Source organism: Urocitellus parryii, chromosome X (assembly GCF_045843805.1).
Source record: "Urocitellus parryii isolate mUroPar1 chromosome X, mUroPar1.hap1, whole genome shotgun sequence".
NCBI classification, from domain to species: domain Eukaryota; kingdom Metazoa; phylum Chordata; class Mammalia; order Rodentia; family Sciuridae; genus Urocitellus; species Urocitellus parryii.
In genome coordinates, this window is record NC_135547.1 from 76,836,662 (window position 1) to 76,858,333 (window position 21,672).

At 42.3% G+C, this 21,672-nt stretch overlaps 1 protein-coding gene across 2 annotated transcripts in view; it reads left to right on the forward strand.

The window, feature by feature from the left end:
• The window catches only part of Nhsl2 (NHS like 2), a 272,876-nt gene that overhangs the window by 118,760 nt on the left and 132,444 nt on the right, over positions 1-21,672 (forward strand). The window contains exon 2 of one of the 2 annotated variants that reach the window (XM_077793880.1): positions 1,361-1,429. The exons of the other annotated variant lie outside the window; for it this stretch is intronic. Coding sequence (XP_077650006.1) covers positions 1,361-1,429 — 69 coding nt within the window. The remainder of the gene's footprint in view (positions 1-1,360; positions 1,430-21,672) is intronic. 2 annotated transcript variants of the gene reach the window in all.

The following is a 21,672-nucleotide window of genomic DNA, read 5'->3' on the forward strand; positions in this document are numbered from 1 at the left end:
CACTCTCCACTTGGTGGTTGATGGATGTATTCTGTCTGTGGTAAGCCTATAAATCACAGTAAGCAGAGGGCAGGAGGTATAGACCAGGGCAAATTTGGGACAGTGTTTCCCAGAGTTCTGATGTTGACATGGTTGGGCCAGGTCATGAAGGTAGAGTAACTAGACCCAAGAATGGTCTAGAGCAGGAGACAAAATGATACCCAACAAAATGGCACGCCTCATGGAGGCGAGGTGTAGATTAGGTAGAAAACCTATGGTGATCATTTTTTGGAATCATTCTATAGTCAGGAGCAGACAAGAAACACCTTGGGCTGGACCTTGTGTCTAGAGTTAAGTCCCACACAAGTTGTAGAATATTAGAATTATCATACTACATGTGGGGTCTTCTGAAATCTTGTTGAGTAATAGAACTTTCAGTGTTGCAAAATGGCATTCAGAGGAACAACACTGATCTTAGGATGGGCTTGTGTTTTGATCACCTTAGTAGAATAGGATTCTTCTGCACCATCTCCAAAATCTATTCAGAATCTGGTCACTTCTTACTACCTCCACTGCCACTTTTGGAGTCAAAGCCGCCAGCCTCTCTTGCCTTGATATTTTTAGTAGCCTTGTCACCAGTCTCCCAGTGTCATATTGTTCAAATATACCCTGAACATGTCAATCTTCTAGTCAACATCCTCCAGTGGCTGTCCATCTTACTCAGATTAAAACCCCAAATCTTGGGTTGGGGGTATAGTTCATGGTAGAGCACTTGCCTAGCATGCATGAGGCCCTGGGTTCAATACCTAGCACTGTGGAGGTTAGAGTGGGGGAAGAAAATCTTCAAGGCCCTGCATAATTTGGCCTCCTCGATTTTTTTTTTTTTTTTTTTTTTTTGGTACTGGGGATCAAACCCAGGAACAATCTACCAATGAGCTACATCCCCAGCCCTGTTTATTTTTTATTTTGAAACAGGATCTCGCTAAATTTCCCAGGCCAACCTTGAACTTTCAATCCTTCTGCCTCAGCCTCCCAAGTTGCTGGAATTGCAGGTGTGCATCACTGCATCTATCCTCCTTGACCTTCTTGATATTTTGTCCTACAGATTTCTAGCCACACTAACCTCCTGGCCAGTCTTTAAGCTTGCCATGTGCATTGTACTTGCCCACTGCCTGGAATGCCTCCCCTAGTGTATCAGACAGGATTCTGGGAGGGAGTGAACATTGCAATTGGGAAAGGGCTGCTGTATAGAAAGAACTTCCCCACAGGAGTTGTGGTCTTTAGCATAAGGATGCAACTAATCCATGATGACCCTGAACACAGGGAGCCGATGAAGAAATGCCCTAATCATGCTTTTATTTTCTTTCTCATCTCCTTTTAGGTGCCTCGCATTGGTCAAACCTAACCCACAACAGGAGGGCAAGGGAACCTGTTGATGCAGCCCGCACAGGTCAGCCTACCAGGGCACAAATTTGGGTGGAAAAGGGTAGAAAAAATCTGGAGGGGCAAATGAAAAATGTCTAAAACAAAAGGATATCTTCATAGCTGGTTCCTTCACTTCTTTCAGATTTCACTGAAATGTTACTTTCTCAGTCAGGCCTTCCGTGGCCACCATTTCTAAAATTCCAGTCCTCAACCCCCAAAACCACATATCCTCCTTCCAAGCTGTTTTTCTTCATAGCAGTTAATACTACCTTACAGATAATTGATTTGTTTATCTTACCTGTCACCTGCTCGAACTGAAACTCCGTGAGGGCAAAGATTTTGTTCTGTTCACTACTGTTGCCAATTCCTAGAACAAAACCTGGCACATATGGGTGTTCAATAAATGGTGAATGAATAAATAATTGGAAGGATGCACTCTCTGGGGCCATCCCAAAATGAATCTACTCTCAGCCAATCACAGCTGAGTATAGGTGTCCAGTTCTTATTCATGCCTGCTATTCTCAGTTTCCTCCAAACAGGCTCAATGCCACCATGTTTGCAGGCCTGAGGGTGGGGAAGCCTTTGCTGCCCCAGTATTGAAATTTGCATGACAGTTTGTCAAATCAAGCCTTACAAAACCTGATGTTCCATTAGTTGGCACACACTGAGCTTTGTGTATTATTTAAGTTGTTAGCAGCAGCAGTGGGCAGATTCACAGTCATGGGGGCCTTGGCCCTTGCAAGTGGTACTTCTATACCTCAAAGATAACCTTGCATATGAGTGGGCTTCTTTCCAAATTAGGAGTCTCCGGAACCATTTCCTTCAGGTTAACGGCAGGGGAACTGAGACCTGGGTCCCCTGGCCACAGTATTGGTAAGAGAGGGATAGATCAAATACAGATAAACAAAACAGATTCAAAGTCCTAGAACACTGTAGTCATGTCCAAGATATTATTTTCATGATACAAGTGACATATAAATATATTCTCCTTGTGAAAAAAATCAAAGAATCCAGCTACTATTAAAATCCTTCCCCTGGCCAGGCACAGTGGCACATGCCTGTAATCCCAGCAAATTGGGAGGCTAAGGCAGAAGGATTTAAAGTTTGAGGCCAGCCTCAGCAACTTAGTTGAGGTACTAAGCAACTTAGCAAGACCCTGTCTCAAAATTTAAAACATTAAAAAGGCTGTGACATAGCTCAGTGGAAAAGCACCCTGGGTGTTCAATCTCTGATACCAAAAAAAAAAAAAAAAAAAAACCTTCCCTGCCCTATTTTTCTCCCCAGCAGTAACTGCTGATTTCAGTGTAGATTGCCTACCCTCTTCCAACTTTTTTTCTGTGTATACATAAGTTGGTCTTATGTGACTACTTAAAAACAAATGATATTGCACTAAATTACGTTCAACTTGCTTTTTTGCTTAACAATATGTCTTGAGGACCTTCACATGTTAGGACATGTGGATCTAAGTCATTTTTTCCAGAGTAATTAAACATTTTATTTTGCAATCATTATAGATTCACATGCTGTTTAAGATATAATAAAGAGAGGGACTTGGGATATAGCTCAGTGGTAGAGCATTTGTCTAGAATGCATGAGGCCCTGAGATTGATCCTCAGCCCCTTAAAGGAGAAACAATATATCTTCATGTGTGCCTTTCACCCAGTTTTTCTCAATGGTAACCTCTTGCAAAATTATAGTATAGTATACAAGCAAGATGATGACACTATCACAGTCAAGATCTGGAACATTTCCATTTATTACAGAATCCCTCAAGTTGCTCTTTCATAGCCACTCCCACTCAACCTCCTACTTAACTCCTAACAACTACTAATCTGATCTCCATTTCTAAAATCAGATCATTTCAACACGGTTATGTATGGAACCATTAGGGATATTTCAGTCAGCTTAATTATCTGGAGATTCATCCAGGTTGTTATGCATATCAATACTCTGCTCCATTTGTTTGTTTGTTTAATATTCTGTTCCACTGTATTTCTGAGTAGTTTTTCCTGCCATGGATATATATCACAGATAGTTTATCCATTTACTCATTGAAGGACATCTGTATTGTTTCCTATTTTTAGCTGTTACAAATAAAACTGCTATGAACATTCACCTAATGGATTTTTATGTGGACATAAATTTTCATTTCTTTGGGATAAATGCCCAAGAGTACAATTGTTGGGTCATATAGTACTTGCATGCTTAGTTTTCAAAGAAACCACCAAACTGTTTTCTAGAATGGCTGTACCATTTTATAGTCCCACCAGCAATGTATGTGGGATCTAATTTCTCAACATCCTCATCAGCATTCAGTGCTGTCAATTTAAAAAAAAATGTTAGCCTTTATTGTGAATTTAGTTTGTGTTTCCTTAATGGTTAGTGATGTTGGTCATCTTTTCATGGACTTTTTTGCCATCCATACAGCCTTCAGTGAATGTCTGTCTTTAGCCCATTTTCTAGTTAGGTTGTTTGAATTTTTAACTGTTGAGTTTTATAGTTCTTTATGCATTCTGAATTCTTGGTCAGACATGATTTGCATGTCTCTAGCTTTTTTTAAATCCTCTTTACAGGATTTTTCACAGAGGAAAAAGTTTTTAACTTTGATGAAATCCCATTTGTCAGCTTTCCTTTTATAAATGGGTTTTGACTGTCAGGTATAATGTCTGTTGTATGCCTAGCTCTAGACTTCAGGTTGAAGAAGTTCCCTTATTTTTTTATTTCTCAGAGGTATTATATTTTGTTTAATTTTAATTTTAATTTTTATTAGAGCTTTATAGTACACCTAGTATTTAGGTTTATCCTGACAAACTCATACAAGTATGGAAATGGATTTCAATTCATGATCCCCCACTTTTCCCTCCCCGTTTTCCTCCTGTCTGCCCTCCCCTCTCCCATTTTCCTTCTACTCTACTAGACTTTCTTTGCTTGTCTATTAACTTATGTTTGATTGGTTCTTTATCTTATCCTATCCATCCCCCCCTCCTTTCCTTTATTTTATACCAGCTTCTGCATATGAGAACAAAACATTTGATATTTGGGTTTCTGACTTTGGCTTATTTCACTTATTCTTCATTTATTCAATTATTCTTCATTTCTATCCATTTACTGACAAATTCCATAATTTCATTTTTTATGGCAGAGTAGAACTCCCTACTACCTATCTACCGATCTATCTATCTGTGCATACACACACACACACACACACACACACACACACACATGCATGCACACACACACACAATTTCTTAATTCATTCATCTATTGATGGGCATCTGCATTGATTTCATAATTTAGCTACTTTGAATTGTGCTGCTATAAACATTGAAAGGACTGTGTCACTATTAGTATGCTGATTTTAGATCTTTGGGGAAAATACCAAAGAGTAGCTTATATGGAGGTTCCATCCCTAGTTTTTTATTTGTTCTAATTAGTTATACATGACAGTAGAATGCATTCTGACACATCATACATAAATGGAGTATAATTTCTCATTCTTCTGATTGTACATGATGTAGGATCATGATGTACATGATGTAGCCTTCAGTGAAGGTCGTGTAGTCATATATGCACATAGGGTATTAATGTCTGATTCATTCTACTATCCTTCCTACTCCCATACCCCCTCCCCTCCCTCTGCCTTATCCAAAGTACGCTAGTTCCTTAGCCACCCCCCTTATTGTGAATTAGCATCTATATATTAGAAAAAATATTCTCAGCTTTTGGTTTTTTGAGGAATCTCTATACTGATTTCCAGAGTGGTTGTTGCAGTCCCAACAACAATGTACAAGTGTACCTTTCCCCCACAACCTTGCTAGCATTTATTGTTGTTCATATTCTTAGTCATTGTCATTCTAATTGGAGTGAGATGAAATCTTATTGTAGTTTTGATTTGCATTTCCCTGAATGCTAGAGATGTTGAACATTTTGTTGACCATGTGTGATTCTTCTTTTGAGAAGTTACTATTTAGTTTTTGGCCCACTTGTTTATTGGATTGTTTGCTCTTTGGTATTAAGTTTTTTCTTTGTATTTTCATCAGAGGAATAGCTGGCCAGGATTTTCTCCCATTCTGTAGGTTCTCAGAATAAGAGATATTTTTTAATTTGTAATAATGTTGTTGGCTTTGATCAAATACTTTTCTGCATTAAATTATATGATCATGTGTTGTTTCTTTAGTCTGTTAATAAGATGGGTTATATCAATTATATGGAATTAATGTAGAATTATTTAAACACTTGGTAAAATTCTCCAGTGAAACTATACGGACCTGGTGACTTCTTTTGGGGGAATTTTTAAATTATGAATTCATTTTTCTTAATAGCTATAGGACTTCAAACTATTTCTTATTAGTTAGATTTGGGGAATTTGCTTTTCAAGCAGTTGATTCATTTCATCAAAGTTGTCAAAGTGTGTAGAGTTGATTGTAGTATTCTCTATTATCCATTTGAAGGAGAAGGGTCTATAGGGTTATTCACTTCATCCCTGATATTAGTAATTTGTGTGTGTTACTAGAGTTTTGTCAATATTAATGATCTAATTTAATTTTTCCACATAGAAAGCCAGATTTTTCAACACTACTTATTGCCTACTCCATCTTTTTGCTACTGGCTTATAGATGCCACTTTTTGTTTATTTAATATCTTTACTTGAGTTGGTTTAAGGACTCTGTTCTCTTTCACTCATTTACTTGACTACATCTGGTTCAATACCACATCCTATTAATTACTATAGATTTGATACTTTGTATGATAAGTCATACTTCATTGTCCTTTTTTCCAAAAATTTGTTTTAGCCCTTCTCATGTGTATTCTCTTTCAAATGGATTTTAGAATCAGGTCATCAGGTTCAACAAAAAAATTTCTGTGGAGATTTGACTGGAATGGCAATGAGTTTGATAATTAAGGAAAATCAACATCTTTTCTCCTTTCTCCATGCAACATTTTCTCCTTCTCAAACACCACTGGGGCCTACATGAAAGATGTCCACAGCTAAAGAACCCACATAACCCAACCACCTGAAACCCACCCCCACAAGCAAGCACTTTTATGTCTGTATTTGTGAAAGCCTGCACTTCAGATTCCAAAGGTCAATATTTATTATAAACAAACACAGGTTCTGGATACTCAGTATATGCTCAGTGGTATTCCCAAAGTAGGGACAATGCTTCCGTTTCCTGATCAGAAACAAATAAAAAAGGTTAATGAAGTAGATAAACTGCAGGTGATAATATCAGGAGACAGTGGGGTGGCATTTTTCTATGGAGAGAGCCAAGGATGACAGCCAGTCATGATGTATGGTGGAGAATGGGAAGTATCCAGAATTGGATTGGCCCCTGATGCATGTTGATGTTTATGGGTTTGGGTCCTGAAGAACTGTGAATAATCCAGCTCTGGCAGGGTACACTCATTCATTGCATTCATCTCTATAGAAAAAGATGAGCTGACTTGGAAGCTGAACCTGTTGGACCTGATGTTCTTTCTGCATAGACCAAAACATGAGTTCCAAGGTAGATTTGGTTACTTTTAAGTCTACTGTCCATATAACACTCACCAATTCTGTGGAGTTCTTGTCCCAGCCTGGGTGCTGATGCTTGGGTAGGTTACCCTTATCCAACTTCATTCTATCACTATAAGGGCCATGCTGTCTGTCCAGCAGTGTGTATTTTCAGCAGTGCAGTGGACAGTAGATCCTCACAGCCAGTTGCACAGATCTTGATGTGTGGCCTCAGGATGGACCTGCAAGAGCAATTCAATATTCCCACTTGGGTGCTCCAGCAAACCATAAATCCAGAAAGACATTCAATACTGTGAAGTCAGCCTTGGAGGTTAGCTGGAGCCCAACAATCTTCCCAAGGGGGAAGATGAGATTGGTTTAAGGATTCTTGGACAGGTGTGGATATTGTCTGGGCAGGCAACTCTGCCCTCACCTATATGCATTCAGCTGACAGGGTGAACACTGTCCTTAGATATCTGTATTCTCCTCCCACAAGGCCATGGTCTCCCAAGCAGAGGTAGGGCCTGAGCTATAGGTACCACTTGATTATATCTTACCATCAAACAAGGTGAACAGAACATTACTTACATAGGAAGCAAACCTGATTTTGGAAAATGCCTAAGGAGAAGCACAAAGTGCTACATGGGTTTTACTAGCTTCACTTTTCCCCTATCATTAAGTCATTCCTGCCTCCGATCTGTACTCCCTTTTTTGTTCATCTTCCTGATTAATTTAGACTCTGCTGTGTACAGGGCTTCCTCAGGCTCTGCTCCTCCAATCTGCTTTCCTTGGTGCATCTTCCTATTTCCCAGCTCCCATCACTGTCCTCTGCTCCATAATGTGAAACATATTTATAGAATCGAAGCTAATGCCTTCCTGACTTTCTTCTTAAATGCCATTTTCAGCTATTCTTTTCCTTTTTGTTTATTTTTAGTTGTAGTTGGACATAGTACCTTTATTTCATTTATTTGTTTTTATGTGGTGCTGAGGATTGAACCCAGGGTCTCGCATGTGGGAGGTGAGCGCTCTACTGCTGAGCCACAACCCCAGCCCCTATTCTTTTCTTTTAAAAATATTATATATTAGATTGGGTAGAGAGAAGTGATGGGAGGGGAGGGGAGGGGAAGGGGTGAAGGGAAGGACAGCAGGATAAAATAGACATTAATATTGCTGTGTATATATACATGACTGCATGACCAATGTGATTCTGCAACCTGTACACTCAAAAAATGAGAAATTATATCCCATCTGATTCAAATGTATGATATGTCAAGATCATTGTACTGTAATGTGTAACTAATTAAAACAAATAAAAATTATTAAAAATATTATATATTGCGGAGTATGGTGGTGCACCCCTGTAATCCCAGTAGCTCGGGAGGCTGAGACAGGAGGGTTGCGAGTTTAAAGCCAATGAACAAAGCAATGGGGAGGCAATAAGCAATTCAGTGAGACCCTGTCTCTAAATAAAATAGGGCTAGGGATGTGACTCAGTGGTCAAGTGCCCTTGATCAATCCCCAGTATGTATGTGTGTGTGTGTGTGTGTGTGTGTGTGTGTATATATATATATATATATATATATATATATATATATATTTGGGGCTGGGATTGTAGCCCAGTGGTGGATTGCTTGCCTAGCATGTGTGCGGCACTGTGTTCAATCCTAAGCACCACATAATAAAATAAAATAAAGGTATTAGGTCCATCTGCAGCTAAAATATTTTAAATGTTAAATATTTATTATAATGTTTGACTAAAAGGTCCTCTATGATGTGGTTTCATCTGCCCTTCAAGTGTGTGTGTGTGTGTGTGTGTGTGTGTGTGTGTGTGTACGTGCGCATTGGCAAGGATTCAGAAGACAATGCAACTTGATGCTGTGGAAAGTTCACCTTGGACTTTGGAGTCACAGATAACTGGGTAATCTAGTCCTTCCCTTACTCCTTAGCTGCTTGATCCTGACCCTTGCCGCACCTTTTTCTTGCCCTCAGATTTCCCCTCTGTTAGGTGGAGTAATAAAACCATGCCTATTCCAGGTTAATGTGACAGTGGAGGTGAGCTGGGTTTCTAACACCGGAAGTTCGCAGGATGCCAAGGTTCTGATAGGGGCAGAGCACGGGTTGGCGGAGTAGGTGCTACTGCGCTCACGGATATCCATCCGTAGGGGTCAGTCCCTCCCCCCACCCGCTCCCCGCCCCACCGCCTTCCAGGCTGCTTTTCCTGCGTAGAGCATTTCTGCGGCGTATTGGCGCGTCACCAGGCGTGTGCTTGGAGGCGGTGAGCCAGCGGGGGTGGATGGTTCAGGCGCAGCCGGCGCGATGAGTCACTATCCCTCAGCACCTCCGGAACAGGAGGCAGCTTGGAAACAGCTCGGCCCCGCGCCCGCTATCTTCCCGCGCCCACAGCACACAGTGAAAACGCCATCCCAATGCAAGGCAGCAGAGGGCGCTGCAGTGCAACTGTGGGGTGCCAGGCGGGCTGCTCCAGCTGACAAAGGCCAGAGCTGTGTCTGGTTCAGAGGGACAGAAAGATGGGGTGGGGATGGGGTAGGGAGCATGTCTTAGTAATCCCACTGGTTGCTTTGTTTTAACACAAAAATGAAAATGTACTTCCCTGCTCATAGTGATAAGGACATTAGGGTCTCTAGTAGAGAGTGCTTGTTGTTTCTTGCCCCTAGATTTTGAGCAAGGATGCCTGAAGTTTGAGGCCTCTCCACTCTCCCCAGAAGGTCCTCACCCTATCAGGGAGGGTCACCCCTTTCCAAAATGCATCTTCCCAGAGAACCCAGCTCTTGATTATCTCCCCTCTGACCTCTCACCTCAGGTGATGGAGGTGACAAAGATTTGAGCTGATTTTAATGCAGGCAGGAGAAAGGGCTCTACCTGTGGGGAGACCAAATTCTCAGTGCCATCTCTGTCTTGAGATTGCTGTGTGAACTTGCTCATTTCATTATTAATTCATTCAGAAAACATCCACTGTGCCCATTCATCATGGTGGAGGAAAGGGAGGAAGCTGAACCTGTGAACAATTACCCTGGCCATAAAACAGCTTATTCGTGACACAGGACTGCACACCTAGGTGATCCATAAATATTTAATGAATGAATAGATGCAGTGATTTCACCACCATATACCAAGGCAGAGATTTTTACTAACCAACACATTTTGAGGGCCTGGAACAGTGCCTGACACATAGTAGGTGATCAGTAATTTGTTGAATGATGATGGAGAAATGCACTGAGTGTTTTGAGGGCACAGAGTAGAGCATCTAACTTACAATATTATATGATGAAACGGACATTAGCTGGGCAGACCAGGGCCAGATAAAGGGTGATACAGGCAAGGGGTACAATATGGACAAAAGCTCAGAGTGCTCCATTGTCATCCATTATACTCACTGAGGCCTCAGTTCCCTCCTGTGAGAAGGAAAGGTTAGGGTTGGCTCTGTAATATCTCAGATTATTATAATTCTAAAATTTTATCCTTCCAGGAATGAACCCTGTTACCAAGGCTAAGGCCTGGCCAATGTTGGGTAGCTTTACAATCCAAGAGACTCAGGATGGATCACCTCTTGTTTGACTCAGCTAATCTTCAGAATGAAAGTTTGGTCATCTTGGGTACCTCTTCTGTATCCCTTTGCTCATTCTTTCATCTTAGAAGTTTCCCTCAGCCATGTGTGGTAGTGCACACCTATAATCCCAGTGGTTTGGAAGGCAGAGACAGGAGGATCATGAGTTCAAAGGCAGCCTCAGCAATGACGAGGCACTAAGCAACTCAGTGAGACCTCAGTGAGTCTCTAAATAAAATACAAAATAGGACTGGGGATGTGGCTCAGTGGTTGAGTGCCCCTGAGTTCAATCCCCAATACCCCCCCAAAAAAAATCTCCCTCAAATCCCCATAGAATAAATGATTTATAGCAGAAAAGTCATCAATTGTGTTTGGCCATGATTTTTGTACTAATTTGTGTTTCAAAATGGACTTTGTTATTTACAGATCTCTTTATTTAGTTTTGCAGTATTGGGTGAGATTGAGCCCAGGAGTGCTCTACCACTGTGCTACATCCTCAGCCCTTTTAATTTCTTTTTCTTTTATTTTTTAATCTTTATTTTATTTATTCATTTTTATGTGGTGTTGAGGATCGAACTCAGGGTCTTGCACATGCTAGGCAAGCACTCTACCACTGAGCCACAACCCCAGCACCCCCCTTATATTTCTTATTTGGAGACAAGAGATCACTAGGCTTCCCAGGCTGGCCTGGTACTTGTGATACTCCTGCCTTAGCCTCCTGAGTAGTTGGGATTGCAGGCATGTACCACTGCACCCAGCTAATATTTACAGATTTTTATAGAAATTCAGTTTAATTGTGGGGAAAAAACAGAAAAATATAAAGAAGAAAATAAAAACCACTCATAATCTTACCACCTGATATAGTTCCAGATTTTTTCATGCCTGCATTAAAATGCATATACACTTGAGTTCATACAGCAGCACTAGCCCAAATTACTGTCATATCCTCAAGGAAAGCATGAACCAGGCACAGTGCTCTCTCACCCTCTATTAATTGTGTCTCTGATAGCAAGAGGTGCTATCAGGGCTCTAGACTCAAATCACTATGTGGCCTCCTTGCCTTGCCTGAAGTTGACTAGAATTAGTTAGGTTATGTGTTAGCCAATAGGTCTCATTTGGTCCAGAGCAGAGGCAATGCTAAGTAACTTTCTGGAGGGAGGGTCAAAGGAAGAAGTATTTTGGAACTAACTGCCCCACCTGTTTGAGAAAGGGTCCCCAATATGAGCCCCATAACCATAATTGATTCTGTTTCCCTTGGTGTGCCCCCCCTTCTTTGCATGGTAGGGATGGAACCCAGGATTTCCTGCACTCAATCCCTGAGCTACACTCTCAGCCCTCCCTTGGCCTCTTTAAAGCTCCAGCCCCAGCACAATGACCCTTTTTGTCTCCTTGTTCCTTGTTATTCAATATGTGACCCATGGACCAATGTCATAAACAGCAAGGTCTCTGTATGATGGTTTGCATGCATGTTGAAGATTGAGAAGCAAAGTGCAGATTCTGTTTTAGAAAGTCTGGAGGGGAATCTGAAATTTTTCGTTTTCGTGTGTGTGTGTGTGTGTGTGTGTGTTCATGCGTGCTTGAGATATGATCTTCCTATGTTGCCCAGAATGGCCTTGAACTCATGAGCTCAAGTAGTCCCCCGGCTTCAGGCTCCCAGATAGCTGGAACTTGCACATCAACATATCTGGCTAAAGTTTTTTTTTTTTTTTTTTTTTTTTCTAACAAGCTTCAAAGTCATGGTGATACAATTAGTCCCCAGAACACACTGATTAGCAAAGATCTAGATGTTTTTGCTCTTGTCTTCCCTGAAGGTGAAAGGACAGGGGAGACCACCAGTGTTCTCTAAAGGTTAGAGTGTGTAGACACACACACAGTTGAATGCTATGTCCTGGGTGTTCAGTGAAAGTTTGGTGAGTGAATACATATAACTGAGGAGTGAAAGACTTAAAGCTACATTCTACCCCTCCAATGACTTGCTCATGGCAGTGGTGATATTGCCACCTCCTCAGTCTCCAAATGGAATTGGTTTCTTAGACATTTTTGCCCTGGCTTTGCTTTTTCTTTCTCAGAGCTCATATTCTCTCATATTTCTCATCTAGGTCCTGTCTTCCAATCTCTGGTCCCTTTCCTCTGCCTATCCCCCAATTCTTTTTACCACAATCCAACTTAAAGTCACTGGCTGTGTGGGCTCCAGATGAAAATGGGTGGGCAGAGAAAGAGAATTTCTCTTTAGAGTCAGGTGGGGCATTAAACTTCCCTTACTATGAATCTATACCAGCCCGGGAGGGTGACATTATTCCCTAAAAAAACAAAACAAAACACAAAGGCATTGATAATTTCCCCAAGGTCACACACCAAGGAAGTAATGAGTTGAGGTTTGAATCCAGGTATATCTTGTTTCAAAACCTGGGGTTTTCATTGTAGCATCCATTCATCTTACTCATGTTGAAGATGGAACTTAAATGACTTATCTAAGGTCATTCAGGGAGTTGGGATGGAGGTGAAACTGGAAACTCCCTTCTTATGACACCTCAATTAAATTTTCACTAGGTAACTCCTATACTCAGAAGCCTTCAGAGACACCTTCTTGCCTATAAAACAGACTAGAAACTTTTGAGCCTGACAGTCAAGGCCTTCCATGGACCCCTTGCTTCAGCTCATTTCTTCCTTCTTCCCCAATACTACTTGGCATACCAAGCTGCTAGCCTGGCTCTCTTCTGTCCCACCAATCATGCCTTCCATGAATCCTTTTTTCTCCCTGGCCTCCAGCATGCCTTAGAATTTCTCTACCTCAATATCTCAGCTGGTTTTTTTCCCCTAAACTCAACTGCCTCTCAGAATCTTTCCCATGTTTCAAAAACATAGATTCTGACTCCTTCCTCTGAATCAGTGCTCTCCACTATCCTGAGCCCTTAGAGCCTTGAACTCTGTCACTTAGCACTACTAGACACTGTTAGTAGCCTGAAGAGCTCTCCCTACAAGTGAGGCCAATAAATATTCTTTAATAAACCTCTGGGGCTGGGCTTGAAAGAATGTTCCCAGGATCTCCACTTCACTGAACTTGCTGTCACTACATTAGTGTTTCTGTCAATTGGGGCTAGTATAATAAGATACCATAGCCTGGGTGGCTTAAACAACAAATGCTATTTCTCATAGTTCTGGAAGCCAGAAGTCCAAGATGAAGATAGACCCCATGTCTGATGAGAGCCTGCTTCCTGGTTTTCAGGTGGCCTCTTCTTATTGTATCTTCACATAGCAGATTATAGAGGGGAAGCAACTTTCTGGTATCTCTTCATATATGTGTACTAAGCTCATCATTAGCGCTTCACCTTCACAACCTTATCACCTCCTGAAGGCCCCACCTCCAATATCATCACACTGGAAATCAGGGTTTTGGGGAGATAGGAGGCACAGATATTCCATCCAGAGGGCTTAGCACCTCTAGTTCCTAGAAATCATATCTGATTTTCACAACTGCCCCTGCCAGCCCTTTTATAATCTGACTCTTAACTTGATCCTACTTTTTTTAATCCTACTTGCTACCTCAGACTGCCCGAAGTCTATGACCTGAGCTTTCATACCTTGCACCCTACTGCTTTTTGCATTCTAGCCTGGGGATAGTACCCTAGGCTACTGCTTGCCCTGAAAAGAAAGTCAAACATGCCTGCCTGATTCTGTATTCACATAATTCTATTACTACTTTCTAGATCTTGTCTTCATAAGTAGACTCTTAAGCTCCTGGAGGGCACAGCTGTCCTTGTCTTATTTCTCTCTTTATCCTTTTCAGTATCAGGATTTATTTTATTCATTCATTCATTTATTCCTCAAAGGCCAAATGTCCTTTTTCTGTCTAGCTTGATACTGGGTGCTTAGGCAGCAGAAGAAAGGCAAAGATGGTCCAGTATATTCTAATACATTCCAACTAACAGGGAAGTCCAAAAACATGAGATTGGCAAATTGGTTTGTGGCCCATGCCAGAAGAAATATTTGTTAAAATCCTTGGTGAACAGGCAGTGCCCGCCTATGCTTAGAACAGATAAGGAGGGAAATCAGGCTGGCGGATGCTGGAGGCCTGCTTTGGGTGCCTTAGGAAGACATGGTAGAAGGAGATGGTGAATTGTCTGAATTTTCCAAAATGAGCACATTGAAAGGGAAGTAGCAATTATGATCCAGATGAAAACAATATTTCCACTTGTTACCTGGAACAATAGGATCTGGGAGTGTAGTTCTGAGAGGTGGGTGATGTAATGGAAATAACACCAAAATAAACTTTTAGCAATCAGATACCATGAACCTTTGACCTAGGGTTTGGTCCCAGTTCTACTCCCACCCACCCACAGTGCTGGGGATGGACCCCAGGACATTACACATGCTAGGCAAGTGTTCTATCACTGAGCTACATTGCCAGATCTGAAACTCTACTTCTTGCTCATTATCAGACCTTGACCAGATCCATTCTCTAAACTGTCCTCTCTTCTGTAACATGGCAGGGTGTGAAGTAGGATGGTGTGTGAGGAGCGTGGACTCAGGAATTGTAGGCTTTTCTTTGAATGTTGGGCATTCTTGGCATGGGACAAGAGCAGAAGCACAGATTAGTATGGTTCAACTAGAAGTCAAGACTTGAATTCGGGAGGCTAGTGAAGAGGTTATGGCAGCAATGCTCATGAGAGGGCCCAATACAAGGCAGGGACTGATGGACTGGTGATATATTTAGGACAAAATGGAACTGACAGATGGTAAGACTGAAGGAGAAGGAGACAAATATGATGAAGATTTCTCTCCACCCCAGGAGGCCTGAGTGAGAGGAATTTTGTGCCCCAGACCCAATACTGCCAGGAAACTGCTATGTGGCTTTAGGCAAGTCCTTGCCTCTTTCTGAGTCTCAGTTGCCACATGTGCACAGTTAAGGTATGGCCCTGATGCTCCCAAATACCTTCTAAGACCCATGACAACTGTGACAAATTAGGGAGCACTTTAGGTTTCCAAATTATTCTTTTACTCATTGGAGGAAAATTCCACTCTTAAATGGGAAGCCTGGGTCTATGATAGAGGTTGTAACTGTTGGTGACTTGAGGGGGAAGATAGCAATTGGATCACAAATGGGGCTACCAAAAGAGGTCTTGGGGCTCTCCTAAGGTGATGCCCAAGGGTGGGCTGTCCCTGAAAAAACAGCTTGTTTCTAGAACTGGGAAGACCTGGCCTTAGCAGTATTATAAAGAAGATATTTAAAGATCTCAGGTCCCAGTCAAACATGGTGGTGCATGCCTGTAATCCGATTGACTTAAGAGGCTGAGGCAGGAGGAATGCAAGTTCAAAGCCACCGTCAGCAGCTTAGCAAGACTGTTTCAAAATGAAAAAAGACAAACATGAAAATCAATGGAATAGAATAGAAGATTCAGAGAGACAAATCCACACAGATAACATCTGATCCTTGACAAAGGTGCCACAAACATGTTGGAGAAAAGATAGACTGTTTAAAAACGGTGCTGGGAAAACTAGATCTCCACATGTAGAAGAATGAAACTAGATCCCCATCTTTAGCCCTAAACAAAAGTCAATTCAAAGTGGATCAAAGACCTAGGAATTAGACCAGAAACATTGCAACTATTAGAAGAAAGCATAGGGTCAACTCTATAACATAGTGGCTCAGGAACTGACTTCCTTAAAGTTCAAGAGATAAAACCAAGAATCAATAAGTGGAATGGCATCAAATTTAAAAGCTTCTGCACAGCAAAGGAAATGATTAAGAGTGTGAAAAGAGAGCCTACAGAATGGGAGAAAATCTTTGCCAGCTATTCCTTCAACAGAGATTAATATCCAGAATATATAAATAACTCAAAAAACTTAACACCAACAAAACTGACAACCCAATCAATAAAGAGGCCAAAGAACTAAGCAGACATTTCTCAAAAAGAGAAATATAAATGGCAGCAGATGCCAGGTGCAGGATGCATGCCTGTAATCCCAGAAGCTCAGGAAGCTGAGGTAAGAGGATCACAAGTTCAAAGCCAGCCTCAGCAATGGTGAGGCACCAAGAAACTCAGAGAGACCCTGTCTCTAAATAAAATACAAAAGAGGTCTAGGGATGTGGCTTAGTGGTTGAGTCCCCTGAGTTCAATCCCTGGCACCCCCACCCAATAAATAAAAAATAAATGGAAACAAATATATGAAAATTTTTTCAACATCCCTAGCAATCACGGAAATGCAAAGCAAAACTACATTGAGATTTTATCTCACTCCAGTTAGATTGGCAATCATCAATAATACAGATAATAATAAATGTTGGCAAGGATATGGGGGAAAAGGTACACTCATACATTGTTGGTGGGACTGCAAATTAGTACAACCAAATTGGAAAGCAGTATGGAGATTCCTTAAAAGACTAGAAATGGAACCACTGTATGACTCAGCTATCCCACTCCTCAGTATTCATCCAAAAGAACTAAAATCGGCATACTATATTGATACAGGCACATCAATGTTTGTAACAGCACAATTTGCAATAGCCAAGTTATGGAACCAGCCCAGATGGCCATCAGGAGATGAATGGATAAAGAAAATGTGATATATATACACGTTGGAGTTTTACTCAGCTATGAAGAATAAAATTATGGCATTTGCCAGTAAATGGATGGAAATGGAGAACATCATGCTAAGTGAAATAAGCCAGACTCAAAATGTCTAGAGTTAAATGGTTTTTTTTTTCCACATGTGGAAGCTAGAGAAAAACAAGGGAGGAAAGTGAGGGGACACCATGAAATGGAAGGGAGATTAGTGGAGATGAGGAGGAGGGTTGAGGTGGAGAGGGGACAATGGGAAAGGGGAGAACAGCAGAATGAAATTGACCAAATTATACTGTGTGCACATGTGAATGTAAAATAGTGAATTCCACCTTTATGTAAACCTATAAAGTACAAATTCATAAAACAATAAATAGATGGAGGAAAGCCAGTAAAGCAGAGGATGGGAAATGGGGGCAGGGAGAAGGGGAGGGAGGGAGGAGGTACTGGAGAATGAAATGGAGCAAATTATATTCCATGCATATGTGATTATGTCAAAATGAACCACACTATTATATAGAGCTATGGTGAGCTAATAAAAATATTTTTTAAACTTTATTTTATTTATTTTTATGTGGTGCTGAGGATCAAACCCAGTGCCTCCCACGTGCTAGGTGAGCGCTCTACCACTGAGCCACAACCCCAGCCCCTAATAAAAAATTTTTAAAATAAAAAGGGCTGGGGATGTAGCTCAGTGGTAGAGCACCCCTGGGGGAAGGGGAGGAGGAGAGGGAGAGGGGAGAGAGAGAGCAGGAAGAAAAAGGGAGAAAGAATGAATGAATTTCCTGGGTCATGGTATTGTATTATGTGTGGTATCAGAATCATTTGTTCTGGGGACAGAACGCAGGATCTTGAGCATGCTGAACAAGTGCTTGACCAACTGAGCTACACCCCAGCCCCCTGTCTGACACATTTTTGAGTTCTAAGAGAACTTAGCTGGAGGTAGGTCTTTGCCCTGGGGTTTGGAGAAATGAGCTCTGAGCCCTGACCTATTATAGAAATGAAATTGACCTTAGTGCATAAATACTAAGAGCTAACACCTAATGAGAATCTCTAATGTCATCCACTTGGTTCTAAACACATTGCCTTTTCTCATTAACTCATTTCATCCTCAGAGCAATCTGTATTTTACAGATAGGGAGAAAAGCACAGAGAGGCTAAGTGGAGTGTGCAGATCACACAGCTAATGAGCAAAGGAAAAAGCAGCAAACCTGTCTGCAGAGCAATAAGACAGTGCTGTTAACAGGGTCTGTGACTGTCACCAACAGCAATTTTCAGATCACATTACAGTTGGTGCAGGTACCTCAAAAAACACTTGTGCTCCTCACTATGTACTTCAAAATTATGGTAGTCATTAGGCCCACTGCTAGATTTTGTTTTATTGAATGGATTAATCAAAAAGTACATATGAATGGGGTAAGAAAGATGGTAGGATGAGATGGACATCATTTCCTTAGGTACACATATGAAGACATGAATGGTGTGACTCTACTTTGTGTACAACCAGAGAAATGATTAATTGTACTCCATTTGTGTACTGTGAATCAAAATGCATTCTGCTGTCATGTATAACAAATTAGAACAAAAGTATATATGACTATATTGCAAATTACATTTCAGTATATGGTAATCAATTTTCTCTGTGATCCTAGATAATTTATTTAATGCAATTAAAAGCAATTTTTCTGAGAAAGGGTCGATAAGCAGCCTGATACTGCCAAGGGAGTCCACAGCAAGCATGTAGACCCAGCACCTCTTTGTGCTGGGCACCTCACCCTGCACTCTTACCTCACCCTCACTACTCCAGGAACTGGAGACAAGAGGAGACCTGGGCTGGTCAAGAGGCGAGTCTTGTCTACAGTCACCAGAAAGCCAGTGGCCAAGCTGGGATACATATCCAGATCTGTCTGACTACAGACTCCATTCTGTAACCATTGCAACTATCTTCTCTAGAAGATGAGTGCTAGCTCTTAATTGCAGTTCCCTAAAATAAAAATGGCTCACTTAGCTAGCTGGACACAGTGGCACATGCCTGTAATCCCAGCTACTCAGGAGGCTGGGGCAGGAGAATACAAGTTCCATGCCAGGCTGGGGAACTTAGTGAGACCCTCAAAAAAAATCTCAAAAAATCAAAAGGGCTGAGGATATAACTCAGTGATAGAGTGCCCCTGGGTCCAATCCCCATTACCAAAAATAAACAACAACAACAAAAAAAACCCACTTAGGACAAAGGACACCTGAATGAACACAAAGTGACACCACTTTTTCAGTCTCAATGCATCTCCAGATCTGGGGTATGGAATGAGGCTCCTTCCAGGTGGGAGGGGAGCATCTAATAACAGTAACAGATTCGATGGTTGGCAGCTAGAGGGAATGTGGCATAATGGTTGCCAGCCAGCTGCTCCCTGAGTTCTTATTCCAGCTCTGCCACATACTATTTGTGCATGCTTGGACCCATGCTTAATGGCATGATGCCTCAGTTTCCTCAACTATAAAATGAAAATAATAATGATTCCTCCTAAGGAGGTCATGAGGAGTTAGATTGTCCACATAAAGCCTTCAGCGCTGTGTCTGGTGCTATGGTGTGAGCCATTGCCATTGTATTCTAAGGGAATAATGCATGGAGTCCAAGGCTTCTGTTGGACCTTGGGGAAGTGCTAACCCTTCCTCATATCTGTTATCTGCATCTCACCTGTCCTGATTCCCTAATGGGATAAAGAACACAAACCCTTAAAGCTGTGGTCCACACCTCTGACTGCACATTATAATTACCTAGGGAGCTTCAAAAGTGGTAGTGCCCAAGCGTCACCTCCGACTAATAGAATCTGACTTTGGGGAGGGAATTGAGTAGAAATATATCCTCAGTGCTCCTCAGGAGATTCAAATGTGGAGATAGAGCTGAGAACCATGGCCTCAAAAGGAAACTGGCCTGTATGGTGCTCTTTGGGGACAATGAGGAAGGAGGGGGAAACTTGGAGATCATGCCCCTTCTCTGCAGACAGGATGAAAAAGAACAGGAGCCTAGGAGTGGAGGGGAGGCTGGCAGCTTTAAGCTTTGAGGGGAGGAGGAGCTGGAGCTTGCAGTAAGAAAGAGCTATAGGGATGCCACCTGGGCCAGAGCCAGGCCACAAGCCCTGCCAGGGCAGTGGCCTACATGGTTTTCCTGCAAAAGAAAATTGAGAAATATGAGCTTGAGGGGGAGATGGGGATGTGCTTACAGCCTCTTTCTGCATCCTGAAATGGCAGATCCAAAGGAGTTGTTAACACCTTGTGAGGAACATGGGAGACAGTCTGTTCTTCTTCCTTCTTGGCATGCAAGCAAAATGGCTCTCTTCTGCCCACTCACATTCTCACACCCCGATTCCTCCTCCACCCAACCTGGCAGAAGTTCCCTCTCTTATCTAGGTAAATATCTGGTGGCAAAGTCACGATAGCACACTAGGATCCCACACAATTCCCCAAGGTGCTGCCTTTTGTTCTAACAGGAGACTGCAACAACCTGGGATCTGGGCAGGGCTGTGATGGTTGTCTTTTCAGTGTGTCAAAAAAGGAACTGTGGCCAAGAAGGAGAGGAGGAATGTGGTTTACTCATGGTCACACTGGGAGCTGTGGTAGAGTTGGGACTCCTGGTCTAGTGCTCCCTTCCCACACACCCTGAACCTTCAGCTTTGGTCCCTAATCTGCACTAAGAAAATGGCTCCATTCCCATAATTGTCCTGATGGGTCTCCTAAGCCACCCAGCAGAGATATTATGTCAGCTACTCTGAGGAAACCTCAAATAAGCTTCCAGCTCTGATTCTGAGATATTTTTGTTTTTGCACTTGTATTGCCTTCCCTCAGTCTTTTGCTCTAGGACATCTTTTGACCAGGTGGGAGTTTCCTCACTCCCCACCCCCACAGTGGATACTATGACTTTAAGAGAGGACGAGTCAGAGAGCCGCGGGGATCAGTTTCAAGCAGCCCTCAGAAGGCAAATCTGGATTGAGTTTAGGAAGAAAAAAGAAGGGGTTAGCTTTGGTCCTGCCTCTTTTCCCTTCTCTCTTTTGCTCGTCCCTCCTCTGGCCTTCGTCTGGAAATTCTGTTAACTAAGCTAGAAGATTAGAAGCCCAGAGCTTTCTCCAGCAACCTTGTCCTCTCACCTGGTCCCTCCTCCAGCTCCCGAGCAGACCATCTAGAGGACGGCTGGACAAGTGGCTGGAATGAGTAGGTACGTAGTCTGACATTTTTAACCTTCACCTTGTCAGGGAAGTCCAGGAAGTATCCCACACAGACTTATCTAATGGGAGATGGAAGGGAGATCCCTAGAACCTCCAAGAGTCTGGGTAACTGAAGCAGGAAGAAGATGGATGGGCTTTGGTGACTCCACCAGAGTCTCTGTGTTCAGACATACATAGGCTCAGAGAGAGGCCTGGCCTGTGCAGCCTGGTGCACCACCACCTCGTGAGTTGCCAGCCAACCCCCAATGGGGGGATTTGGGAGTGTGGTATGTTGAGCTCACTGCTGCTGCTGCTGCTGCTGCTGCTGCTGCTGCTAGAGTAATTGAGACCAGAAGGGTACTAGGAACCCCATGAGCAAACCTGTTGGCAGCATGTCCAGTTAGCCATCTGTCTATCTGTCCATGATACCCTGGTAACCTCTCAATTGAGGCA